We start from the raw sequence: 13,126 nt of genomic DNA on the forward strand, positions 1-13,126 counted from the left end.
ATTTGATAGAGCAGAAGTGGAGGAGGAGAAGCAGTTGATAACGCAACGAAAATACTTCTGGCGTCTGCGGCAAGTTGAAAAAGTGGCGTTATGTCACCGATCTTTGAGCAGTTTAGACTCCAAACTGTTCCTCGCTCGTTTTCCTTCTGTACCTCAGACATTCTGTTTCAAGGTACCTTTTCCCTTTTACCTATTTATTTCTTTCGTCTTCTCCCTCCCTTCTCTCTCCCTTTCACTCTGGTTAGCTGTCTCTTTCTCTCTCTCTATCTTTGGTTTTGTCTTTCTTTCCGTTTCCCTCCCTCTTGCCCCTCATTCTCTTCCTCACTCCCTCTTTGGCTGCCTTCCTTCTTCTACCACTTTCTTTATCTTTCCCTCCTACCACGTCTTCATGCTTCTCTCACAATCATCTATTCCTATGCTCTCACGTATCTTTCCCTTGCCACTTCTCTCTCCTTCCTTTAATATCGTTCAGTATCACATTTAGCATTATGCGTTTGTCGATCTCCTTTTCAACCCCCTTCTCCTCACACAAGTCAGATTGAACACGCATTGAATAATAAAATGTGATTGACTCATGCAAAGACTTGCATTAAAATATTTAACCGTCTCTGATTTATTCCAGAAACGCGTCAATGTTTTACTGCAACGCATTCCATCGTCTCCTATGCTTGTCTGGTCTTTTTTATTAACTGCTTTAATTTTCTTCCTCAATCCATAATTTCACTTTAAAGAATTATTTACACCGATCGTTTTATTTTCTCCAATAAAAAATCCTTTCGAAATATTATAGCTGCTGGCAATTGCATAGCTGAGAAAATGTAGCAACCGTTGATTAGTTTGACAAGGACAATCATTTATCAGCACCATTTTTGTTAAAAATTACAAATTATAATAAAAATATGCCTTTTTAGATTTCCATCTTCTAGAAATTTCAAGATAAGAATCAATATTTAAATGATTGGAAAACAAAGAAATTTACAATGTTGATTATTGAAATTTTTTTCGCAAGAGAGGGATTATCTCTGAAATCTTGTAATACAAGTATAAATCAAAGTTTATTAAGCTTGAGAAAGAGAAGATAACTTAAAGCTTGTGCCAGAAACTTTTGAAAATTTCCATGAAACTTTGGTGAGTAAATAAGTGAAAGTTAAAATGGCATTGATAGAAATGTAGAAATTTCTGATAAGTGGATTTGTGATGACTGCATTAGTAAAATGCAGCTTATTGGTCGAGGTTGATAATTAATGGTGGGGTGGGGGTAGGTACGCACTGTACCTTACTTAGATTATGTACAGTTAACAAAACGGTACAGAGGGGTGATCCGGATAATAGCCAGCATTAGTTTCTTAGTTCTAGCTCGTAGGCCGGTCGGAGAAATCGAATCGATCAAGAGCGACTAGAAGCTAGAAAACTGTTGACTCTTCAGTCTTCATCGGTCTTCATTCGGCTCAGTCTCTCTGCTCGCTCAAATCTAGAAGGTGAAACCAATACAGAATGTTGTCATTTAGTCGTTCTTGCAAAAGTAAAGCTCGTTTGGTCGGGAAAACTGTTGTCATTACAGGCGCCAATGTAGGAATTGGAAAGGAAACTGCTAGAGATTTCTACAGAAGAGGTACATTTTTTTATTTAATGTTCCCTTTTTTTATAATCATTTATTTCTCAATTTGTCTTTTCTCCTTCTCTCACAAGATTCTTTTATAGTTTACCTAATATTATTACATTATCTGCGTTCCATCAATATCTAATTAAGATTAGTATCAATATAAAACTTCATATCTATAAGTAATAGAAATATGAAGAAATAGACAATTTGTCCCACGCAATTATATGTATATCGTCTGCGTTCTATCAATATTTAATTAGTAGTATCAACATATCATTTCACATTTAAATAGTAGAAATGCGAAGAATTAAATAAGTCAATGCTGAAAGCCGAGACATATTCTATTACTTTATCTGAGTTTTCAATGCGAAATTAATATAACGTGTAATAATAAAAATCAAAATGCAGCGTCATTCAGCATGCATAACATGTAACAAAATCTTGGCTGTGGCATTAGAAGGCACTTGAAGATCTGTACGCATGTCGTTGCATGACACAGGATATTTCAAGGATGAACAGAATAAATTCACGAATAAAACGAAATTATTGGAGCTTAGGAGAATCGTAGAGAAAAATATCCGAAGATTATATAGTGATGGAAAATTTATGCTACCTGAGAGAAATTTCTGACATTCCTTAAAATACCGTTATCAAGGCATTAGTGTTTACCGTTTTCTTCATGGAAAATGGTTTCTTGCTGTAGAAATTACTTTTTCCTTTGAATAGTAGTTTAGTTAATTGCTCCAGGTAAATTTCACTATCCACAGATTTTGAATAAGATCATTTGCTCATCTATTCTATTGTATTTACCGTTAGTCAGCATGCATCGTAAAATAGAAAGGTGTACTTTACGATAGTCATCTTCACAGAATTATCTCTTCAGTAAAGAAACTGCTTTGTTACAGAGAAAAACCAATATTTTGGTCACCTCAAAAGTAACTAATTTACATACGTAAACAAAATACAATGAAAATATCAAATGTCTAATGTTTGTAAATAATAGGTGATAATTTTCAAGTTTGAAGTATGACCTTTGAAGATAAAGTCAGATTAAGATTGCAGTATTCGTGAGCACATTGATCGTAATGTAAAATGTTATGGTGCTTAACTGAGTATTAATTAGAATAATTTATTGAGAAAAAAACAATATTTTATTCAAATAAACCTTTTTTTATGAATAATGTTGGTAATTATTTACTTGATATTGATAAAATTGAAATAAATGGGCTAATATTGTTTTTTATTAATACCAAGTAAATTTTTCATTAGCACTTTTCAAACGAAAATTTATTTTAATAAAATAATTTTTGCTTAATGTTTATATATTAGAGTTTCGCAATAATAAATGTTACTGTTAACCAAGAAAGGGCTCTTGTTTTTCAAATACGTTCTCTGCTTTGTTCATTAAATGAAATAATTTATGCAGGTATCTGAAGGCAAACATGCTAATTGACTAATAATTACATGAGGTTTGAAGAGTATGCAACTGTCGCGCTGTATATCATTCAGTAGGCACAAACTATCGTTGTAATTCCATGTTTGGTTTTTAAACCGAAGCATTTATTTCGCTCCAATAATCTGATTTCTTCTATGAACGTAGCTGAGTAGCTCTGGCGAACAAAGATACCTTAAAATTACTAATCCTAATAAAATTACTTATTTTGAAGGTGCTCGAGTGATTTTAGCATGCAGAGACTTGAACAAAGCTAACGAGGCAGCGGAAGAGATTAAAAAAACTCCTCCATCAAAGTAAATATAAATAATTATCTGTCAAAGCAATAATCAGGGAATTTTTATCGAGTTTAATTGTTTAAAATTCTTTTATAGGCCGGAAAGAGAACAATTCGAAGGAGAACCAGGCGAGGTAAAAGTTTGCAAATTAAATTTGTGCAGCTTAGCTAGTGTACGGGAATGTGCTGCAGAATTATTGCAAACTGAGCCGGTCATTGACATTCTCGTGAACAATGCTGGAGTAATGATGTGTCCTTATCAACTAACCGAAGACGGATTTGAGACACAATTTCAGACTAACCATCTAGGGCACTTTCTTCTAACTCTCCTGCTTCTGCCGAGACTCAAAGCTTCCAGTTCCAGCAGAATTGTTAACGTGTCTTCAAAACTACACATAAGTAATTATTCTTTGCATCAGTGACAATAAATCGCTACTAATTTTTATTTTTAACTGAGACATTCCTATATCACTTTTTAAGCTTATTCTTTAATTATATAAAAAGATATTAATAATTTAGAATTGGCCTTCATTTACAATAATAGTTCCTCCTATATTTCAATTTCTTTTAATCTATTGATAAAACTCATCGTTAAAAATCCATCAAAAGAAATTTCAGTCAAATGCTCATGATTAATATTTATTTCAGCTGGTCATCTCGACTATGAGAACTTGAACTCGAAGAAGCATTATAGTACCCTAGGGGCGTATTCTAGAAGTAAATTGGCTAACGTCCTATTTACAAGGGAACTAGCTCGTCGCTTAAAAGGTATAATTATTCTCCTATTTAAAAAGTCTATTGGTCCCTATTACCTAATTTTCTAACGCAGTACAGACTATTGTACAATTTCTGAAATGAGTATCTAAATGTGTATTCCATTGTACTAAAATCTAAAAAAATTATCTATTTTTATTAATCTATATATAAGCAAATGGAAAAATGAGTCAGGCAAAAGGTCAGTCGTTTAACTGTATAGTTAACAATTTAGAGATGTCAAAATGGTATTATTTATTACAGAGGCTAATATTAATGGAATTACTGTATACGCTTTGCATCCTGGCGTGATTACCACCGAATTAGGAAGACATATGGATACTACCTGGTTCCGAGGTGCTCGCCAATTCTTCCAGACAATTTCCTATTTATTTATAAAGAATCCGGAGCAAGGAGCCCAAACTACTATCTACTGTAGCACCGATGAGGAGGCTGGCAAGGAAAGCGGAGAATATTATCAGTAAGAAAGATATTTTCTTGGATCCAAAATCTTAATTCATATACATCGATATATATTTATTGAATACTGCAACTAGCTATACTTACTGTAACTGATAAGCACTCAAGAAATTATCTTTAACTTTCTATTACTTTCTACATACTCACCTACTTACCATCTATTGGCCATTTGCGAATTGTTATTCAGCTTGAATTATTTATTATTATGAACTCATAATGTCATTTATTTCTTTTTAGGGAATGTGCAAAAACCAGCCCGTCTGGCACTGCACAAAACAAAGAAAAAGCTATTGAACTTTGGAATAAAAGCTGTGAAATGATCGGCATAAAACCCATAGAAAGTATCAACGAATTTTTAGAAACTGGTCACAGCCAGCTTCTCAATCCTAACAAATTATAATTTCGTCTTTTATTACAAACTATTTCAAATATTATAAAAATTAACTGTACCCTTTAGAGGTCAATAAGTACTCCTTGCCTATCTTTTTTAAAACGTTATTTTAAATGACTTGTCTTAAATATTTATAAATAACCTAATTATGTTGTATGTTAATTTAATAACAAGATTTTTTAAATTATCATTTTTATATCATGACACGTTAATAAAAAGATGTATTTTTATATTCAAATTTTGATTATCAATATTGAATTTGTGTAAGGTTTGTTTTATTTGACTAAGCGAAATAAAGTTGGAATATTCTGGATTTTTAATCACTGTTTGCTATTAAGAATTAGATTAAAAAGAACTATGGAACAATTTAAACTCCTGATGTTACCATTATAAGTTTATAATGTTATTTTTCTGCAATAGACATTATGTTTCCTTCCCTGCAGCTGAAAAGTTTCATTCTCCTCTGAAAAAAGTTATTTTATTATATAAATATTCTTATTTTATCAACCGCCTTGCTTTAAATGCAACACCCTGTATAAGTATGTATAGTATATGATATCAAATACACCGGAAAGATATATTAGTGAGTTCTTAAACTCACCAGGTGGCGCTGAGGCGGTAAAATATAATTAATACTTTGTCTTTGTGTTCGTATGTGAATGTTAAGATTGTAGCCAACCGTTGGGCTGGGACCTTCACGCTCTCGACGTATCCTGATCTATCTGAGCAAAAGAGAAGGGGACTTATTTAACTTAGGTAGTATTCGTTTTCTCGAGTCTCAATCCGGCTCAGTATCTCAGCTCTTACTAAAATATAAGGTGATAACGATATACAGAATGCTGTCATTTAGTAGTTCTTGTAAAAGTAAAGCTCGATTGGATGGAAAAACTGTAGTTATTACAGGTGCCAATATAGGAATAGGAAAAGAAACAGCTAGAGATTTTTATAGAAGAGGTATTTTTTCTTTCTTTAATTTTTCCTTTAAGGTATTTCTCCTTCTTGTGTTTCTCTCTCTTATTTTTTCTCTTATTTCTCTTAGATTCCACACTGTTTGTCTAATATAATTAATATAATAATTTAATCGTTTAATATTGTATAATCGATTTTTCACATATAGAGTTGAAATAAAATTAATTAATTTAGCGGGCTGGATTGCATAATAATATCTTCAATATCACACCTTTATTACACAATTAAAGATGTTTATAAATACTCTAAAGAATAAAATTTAACAAAAATATCTTAAAATATGCAATGTAATAGAGTTTAAGCTTTTTCTAGTATCTTCTTGTTGGGAGTAATAATTTTGCTGGAGTTATTTTTAGTATATTTTGTGTGTAATGTATGATTATAGATCCGCGTAATAACTAATCACGAAGTACACTTTACGTAAATAAAATAGTATTAAAGTAGTAAACATGCACGTCCTTACAATTAAATAATTATCCAATCGTGCTACCATTTACTATAATTTATTCTTTAAGGAATCTTTTTTTTTTATATCATGTTTAAAACTCAAGTGGTTTATCTTGGCTCCAATTCTATACAACTCCAAATATAGTACCTGGTGAGAAATCAGTTCGCTAGTGATATCAATTCGATATTAAATTGGTATCAATAACAAATGCGTTTCTCACCACGGATAATTGCAGAGAATAAGAATGTACTGAAATGATGCAATATTTCTTTCTGTTTATTGGTAGGTGCCCGTGTGATTTTAGCATGCAGAGATTTAAAGAAAGCTAATGAGGCTGCAGAAGATATCAAAAACGCTCTACCGTCGAAGTAAATATATAGTAGATTAATTTTTCGACGAAATATATAAGAATTGTAATGATTATCGAGGATATTAATTAATTAAATTGTTTATAGGCCACAGAGGGAACAATTTAAAGGAGAGCCTGGGGTAGTTAAAGTGTGCAAATTAAATTTGTGCAGCCTGTCCAGTGTTCGAGAATGTGCCGCGCATTTGTTACAAACAGAACCGACCATTGACATTCTTGTAAACAATGCTGGAATAATGATGTGCCCTTATCAATTAACCGAAGACGGATTCGAGACACAATTCCAGACAAACCATCTAGGACACTTTCTTTTAACCCTTTTACTTCTGCCAAATCTTAAAGCTGCTACCCCTAGCAGGATTGTCAATGTCTCAGCGAAATTACACAGTAAATGCATCAGTGAAATTAAATATTACCTATTTTTAATATTGAATATTATATATCATCATAATGTAAATAATCAGCAGATACAATTGGGTACTTCAATATTGCCGATATGATACTTTCAGATAATTTTAGGGGGAGGTAGAGAATTTTTTAGAAAAAAATTATTGCATTATTTTTAAGTCAAACTATATTTAGAAAACAATAAAAAATATTAAAATGAGATATTTCTCAGTTGAAGATTGTCCATAGGCCCCCGGAAGATTCGAGCTATGGAGGCCAATAAGCAGTTTTGGTTCAGGCCTAAATATAGAAATGATTAAAACTTTTTGTGAAATCATCCGATGTTTCTGAATGTTTCTGATTTGCAATAATTAAATACATAATTATGGCTTATACTTTTAGATTATAATATTTAATTCAAGTAATAGCGAAGAAAATTAATAATTAGGTATACTAATAATATATAATAAGATTTAAAAATTGATGAGTAAACTGATGATTATCATAATAATTTCAGTTGGTCAAATAGACTACGAAAATTTAAACTCCGAAAATCACTATAGCTCTTTCGGGGCGTACAATCGAAGCAAATTAGCTAATATTTTATTTACAAAGGAACTAGCTCATCGCTTAAAAGGTATATATAATTAATTTACTACTTTTTCACAAAAATATAGGCTATTATATAATTTGTTAATGGAATATTTATAAATTTATATTTTTTTATGTTAGCCACTGATAAAGTTTTTCTTATTTTTTGATTCTCTTTAATCTATATAAACCAACAGAGAAATGTATTGGTCGAAAGTAATAGCAGATTTTTAATTTAAATTAAACGATTATTTAAATATTTTAATTTTAACTAATATGAATCTTAAGATATAATATATGTATTACAGAGGCTAGTATTGATGGGATTACCGTGTACGCCTTGCATCCTGGCGTAATTTCTACCGAATTAGGAAGACACGTGGATTCCACCTGGTTCCGTGGGGCTCGCGCGTTCTTCTATGCGGTTACCTATTTATTCATAAAAACTCCGGAGCAAGGAGCCCAAACCACTATCTACTGTAGCCTCGATGAAGAGGCTGGCAAAGAGACCGGAGAGTATTATCAGTAAGAAAAATCTTTTCTCATACCGAAAAACATCAATCATACACCACTGGTGTTTATTAAACCCTGTTTCTAGTCTTTATAACTTGTAGACATTCGTCAAATTATCTTCGATTTTCTGTTGTTTTCCATATATTTGCCTACATATACAGAAAAAATATTAAAATAAATATTACTGTGTAACCTTAGTTATAATGTCATATATTTTTATTCCCTGGAAAAATTATTGAATTTAGACTTAAACTTGCTATGTGTCTATTAAAATGCATCTGAAAATTAATAATTATTTCTAGGCGTAGAAAGATATGACAGTACAGTTGAGAAAAGCACATAATAAAATGTACTTTAATATTTACTTCATGTACCATTTATAGTTAGTGTGCAAAATAATTTTTAGTTTTCATCATACATTTTTTTTTTCTTTAGAGAATGTGCGAAAACCACCCCATCCAGCACAGCCCAAAACAAAGAAAAAGCAGCAGAGCTTTGGAATAAAAGCTGTGAAATGCTCGGCATAAAACCTATAGATGATCTAAATGAGTTTTTAAAAACTTGTCATAGTCAGCTTCTCAAGCCTAGCAAATACTAATTTCGTTTTATTTACAATATTAATACCAATAAAACCAAAATTTAGGAATGGTTGTGTGAGATCAGTGACGCATTATTAATTTTTATTGTAAATAACTTAATCCTATTATAGAGAATTTCAGTATAATTATTATATAGCATAATATGATTTTTAACAACTGAAACTAAATAGTTTTCTTAAAAGGTTTCTTCAAATTATAATTTTTATGCTCTGTAAGATATATATTAATAAAAATATATTTTCTATGCACAATTTAATTATGATTGTTAAACTTGTTGAAAACCTGCTTGAATATAGAAAACGAAAAATATAGCAAGAATAATTCAGAATTTTTAAATAACTGCGACTGATGAATAATTACTCGCTTAAAAAAATTGCAAAACTTTGTCCCTGCAATCTCCTTTGTTAGAAATTTATCAAGGTTTATTTTCCTTTGAACAAATCCATTTTTTTTTTTAATATTATGATTTATTCCGCCGCTCTGTTTTAAATGGAGCACCCTGTATTGGTATATATGGTAACAAATACCGAAATAATAATGTAGTGATTCTATACTCTCACCAGATGGCGCTTCGATCGTAAAGGCAAAATTATTACATTGTATCTGTAAGAGATTGGGCTAGGAGTTGGGACCGGGACCTTCACGTTCCTTTCACTGATCCAGCAGACCAATGGTGGGATAAGGGGACTTTTTTAGTCATTCTGGTATTTGTCTACCTACTTTAGTCATCATTCGACTCAGTATCTCACAGTTCGGTAAAATATAAGGTGATAACGAAACGAAATGCTGTCATTTAGTTGTTCTTGTAAAAGCAAAGCTCGATTGGTAGGAAAAACTATAGTTATTACAGGCGCCAATATAGGAATTGGAAAAGAAGCTGCAAGAGATTTTTATAGAAGAGGTATTTTTACTCATACTACACTGATAAAAATATTATATTTATTTTCATCCAATTAACAGTCATTTGTGATATCAATAAATTAATTTTATTAATATTAAGAATAATTAATTATTTATCAAGTTATTCATAATATCAATAAATTTAGTTTATTGATATCACAAATAACTATCAATGGGATGAAAACATTTTTATCAGTGTATAATGATTTTTTAATAGTTATCCTTCAATGTTATTACACTTACCCAGTTTTTCTATTACATATCGAGAAGACCTTTTACAAGTTTTTACGATCATTAAATTATTTACATTACGTCAATTTTCTTTGTTAATATAGTAATTAGCCCTTTAATTTCAATTGAATTTCATATATGATTAATATAAAAACCGAAAAAAGTAAAAAATAAAACGAATAGTACAGGCGGCATACGATTTTTTCAAGGTTGACAGTTTCTGTTACTTTTCTCTCTATTTGGAATCAATAAATTGATATTTGAATTCATGAATTAGTTAATCATTTTAAACAAAATCGAATATCGTTGTTTTCATATTGTATTGAACGGCATTTTAAAAATCTTATTAATACGCAATTTATATACGGAATTATAGGACGGAGTCAAGGTAAACCACTTGAGTTTGAAACATGATCGATATACATATATATATATATATATATACACAGAAGAATAATTATAGAAAATGATAGTACATATCAACTATTATTTTTTTACAAGGACATACATGTTTTCCACCTAAGCAATATATTTACGTAATGTGACATTGCGATTTCCTGTTTAGCAAATCTATATATACGCATTAAACAATAAGATTGGTACTTCCAATAAAAAAATTACTAACAAACGTAAATTAGTAAATTTAGTATTTAAAGATGACTATTTTTTAAGAATTTATTCTGCATAGGTTTTTTTCACATTTTGAATTGAGATAGAAAATAACGTAATGTCAGGTAATGTACCCCTTTATAAATTACTGCTATGTTTTTCTTGTGTGGCTAAACAAGAAGTTTTCAGTGGGCAAACATATACTCTTTAGTATACATCAAAATAATATAATAGCTTGATATTTTTTAATGATAGGTGCCCGAGTAATTTTAGCATGTAGAGATTTGAACAAAGCTAATGCGGCGGCTGAAGATATCAAAACTGTTCCTCCGTCAAAGTAAATATATTGCTCCAATTTTGTAATGAAATAGTTAAGGAAATTATGATGATGAATTATTTTATTTATTTTAAATTGTTTTTTAGGCCAGAACGAGAACAGTTTAAAGGTGAACCTGGAGAAATTAAAGTATGCAAATTAAATTTGAGCAGCCTATCTAGTGTTCGAGAATGTGCAGCACATTTGTTACAAACCGAGCCGACTATTGACATTCTTGTGAATAATGCCGGGGTAGGAGCGTGTCCTTATCAGTTAACGGAAGACGGATTTGAGACACAATTCCAGACGAACCATCTAGGACACTTCCTTCTAACTCTTTTGCTTCTACCAAAACTCAAAGCTTCCCCATCCAGTAGAATTGTCAACGTTTCTTCGAGAGTTCATACTTGTATGCATTTTTTATTTACATAAGTATAATATTAAATCGTCACCGTTACAATCAATTTTAAATCTTTTCCGTGCATATGCAAGATATAAATATTACTAGCTCAGAAATCATTTGCATCAATTTTAAATTAATACCTTCATTAAAATGTTGTTAAAGTCTAAATTGGAAGATGATGCAGGATTTTTTTAAACTCATCTACGTAACATATACAACTTGCTGATTAATTTTATCGTTGCAAATTTATCAGAATAATATTGAATCAGAGTTTTATATTGAATAATTCTTTCAGCTGGCCACATGGATTACGAGAATTTAAACTCAAAGGATAATTATAGCTCTCTGGGAGCTTATGCTAGAAGCAAATTGGCCAATATTTTATTTACAAAAGATTTAGCTCGTCGCTTAAAAGGTAAAAATATTTTTCTATTTCGAGAAAATCTCATTAATCGGAATTTCTTCTTTTTCTAAAGACCGTTATTATTCTCTTTCGAAAAAGGTTGTCTAAAATTTGTATATCATTTTGTTAAAATACTACATTATTATATTTTTTTGTTTTGAATCTGTGTAGCCGTAAAAAACATTTATCTAGGGAAAAGATAGACGATATATGTATTTGTAATGAAATTGAGATTTATGTCCTTTTAATTTTATAAAGAAAAACCTTATGCTAATTTATTTATCATAGAGGCTAATATTAATGGGATAACCGTATATGCTCTTCACCCTGGCGTGGTTAACACCGAATTAGTAAGACATTTGAACTCTGCCTGGTTTCGTGGCGCTCGGACACTGTATCAAGTACTTGCTTATCCATTCATAAAAACGCCGGAGCAAGGAGCACAGACCACTATCTACTGTAGCATCGACGAGGAAGCTGGCAAAGAAAGCGGAGAATATTATCAGTAAGAAATATATATTTTCTTACACAGATAATTCATAATTTACACATGTGTATATACGTTTTTGAAATACTACGATTAACCACTATATTTGACAAGTACTTGTCCAATATTCTTTGACTTTCTATTACCGTCTATTACCTGTTTGTAAGATTTTATTTGAATCTAATCACGCGCCTCTAAAATCTCCTAATGTTTAATCTATTTTTAAGGGATTGTGCGAAATACACCCCATCCAGCACAGCGCAAAACAAGGAAAAAGCAATAGAGCTTTGGAACAAAAGCTGTGAAATGCTCGGCATAAAACCTATAGAGGATATCAACGAATTTTTAAAATCTGGCCACAATCAGCTTTTGAATCTCAACAAAAAATAATTTCGGTTTGCTTAAAAAACTCTTTTGAATAATGCACAAAAGGTAAGCGATAGTCGTGAGTGATCAGTGACAATTTATTCCTTTTTATTAAGTAAGCTAATTCTATTATATTTTCGTGATTAATTATTATAACATATGTTATTTGACGACAAATGGTGGAGATTTGTATGAAGAAGCTTCTATAAATTATAAATTTTATACTACAAGATGTCAATAAAACATATTTTTCATGTAGGAATTGATTGTAATTGTTGAATTTGTTTAAAACCTAATTTACATAATCGATTGCCAAAGATATGTCAAGAATATTCGCAATTTACATGCCAGTTCAAAGTAACTGTTGAAAATTTAATCAAGGAGTGCACAAGTCAAATTTTAATGCTGCATATGTTTTCATTATGAACTTTCTGAGCTCTATTGCTTTAGAGCAGATTTATTTTTTTCTATATATTATGATTTATTCACCCGTCATATCTTAAATGAGACAAATCCCTTGTATAAGAAAAGGTGTGTGATGTCAAATACAGAAAGGATAACACAGTAGTCATATTCTCCT

At 30.9% G+C, this 13,126-nt stretch overlaps 1 protein-coding gene across 1 annotated transcript; it reads left to right on the plus strand.

Annotated features, from left to right (window-relative positions):
- Positions 1 to 1,329: 1,329 nt before the first annotated feature.
- LOC136773802 (uncharacterized) lies at positions 1,330 to 12,808 on the plus strand. Its single transcript, XM_066727714.1, has 12 exons — positions 1,330 to 1,612; positions 6,661 to 6,742; positions 6,830 to 7,128; positions 7,646 to 7,765; positions 8,028 to 8,244; positions 8,668 to 8,827; positions 9,609 to 9,732; positions 10,827 to 10,908; positions 10,995 to 11,296; positions 11,586 to 11,705; positions 11,982 to 12,198; positions 12,408 to 12,808. Exons 1-12 carry the CDS (start codon positions 1,495 to 1,497, stop codon positions 12,568 to 12,570), a joined length of 2,004 nt encoding a protein of 667 aa, XP_066583811.1. The 5' UTR covers positions 1,330 to 1,494; the 3' UTR covers positions 12,571 to 12,808.
- Positions 12,809 to 13,126: the final 318 nt, after the last annotated feature.

This window comes from Prorops nasuta, unplaced genomic scaffold (assembly GCF_024137725.1).
Source record: "Prorops nasuta isolate Cenicafe-Biocafe unplaced genomic scaffold, Cenicafe_Pnas_1.2 PNAS00005, whole genome shotgun sequence".
Lineage (NCBI taxonomy): Eukaryota > Metazoa > Arthropoda > Insecta > Hymenoptera > Bethylidae > Prorops > Prorops nasuta.

Bases quoted from the DNA above. Each gene is read 5' to 3' on its own strand.
- LOC136773802 (XM_066727714.1), top strand. From the start codon at position 1,495: ATGTTGTCATTTAGTCGTTCTTGCAAAAGTAAAGCTCGTTTGGTCGGG. The intron at 6,743-6,829 runs GTAAATATATAG...AATTGTTTATAG, and splicing joins AAAAACGCTCTACCGTCGAA to GCCACAGAGGGAACAATTTA. The intron at 11,706-11,981 runs GTAAAAATATTT...TATTTATCATAG, and splicing joins TTTAGCTCGTCGCTTAAAAG to AGGCTAATATTAATGGGATA.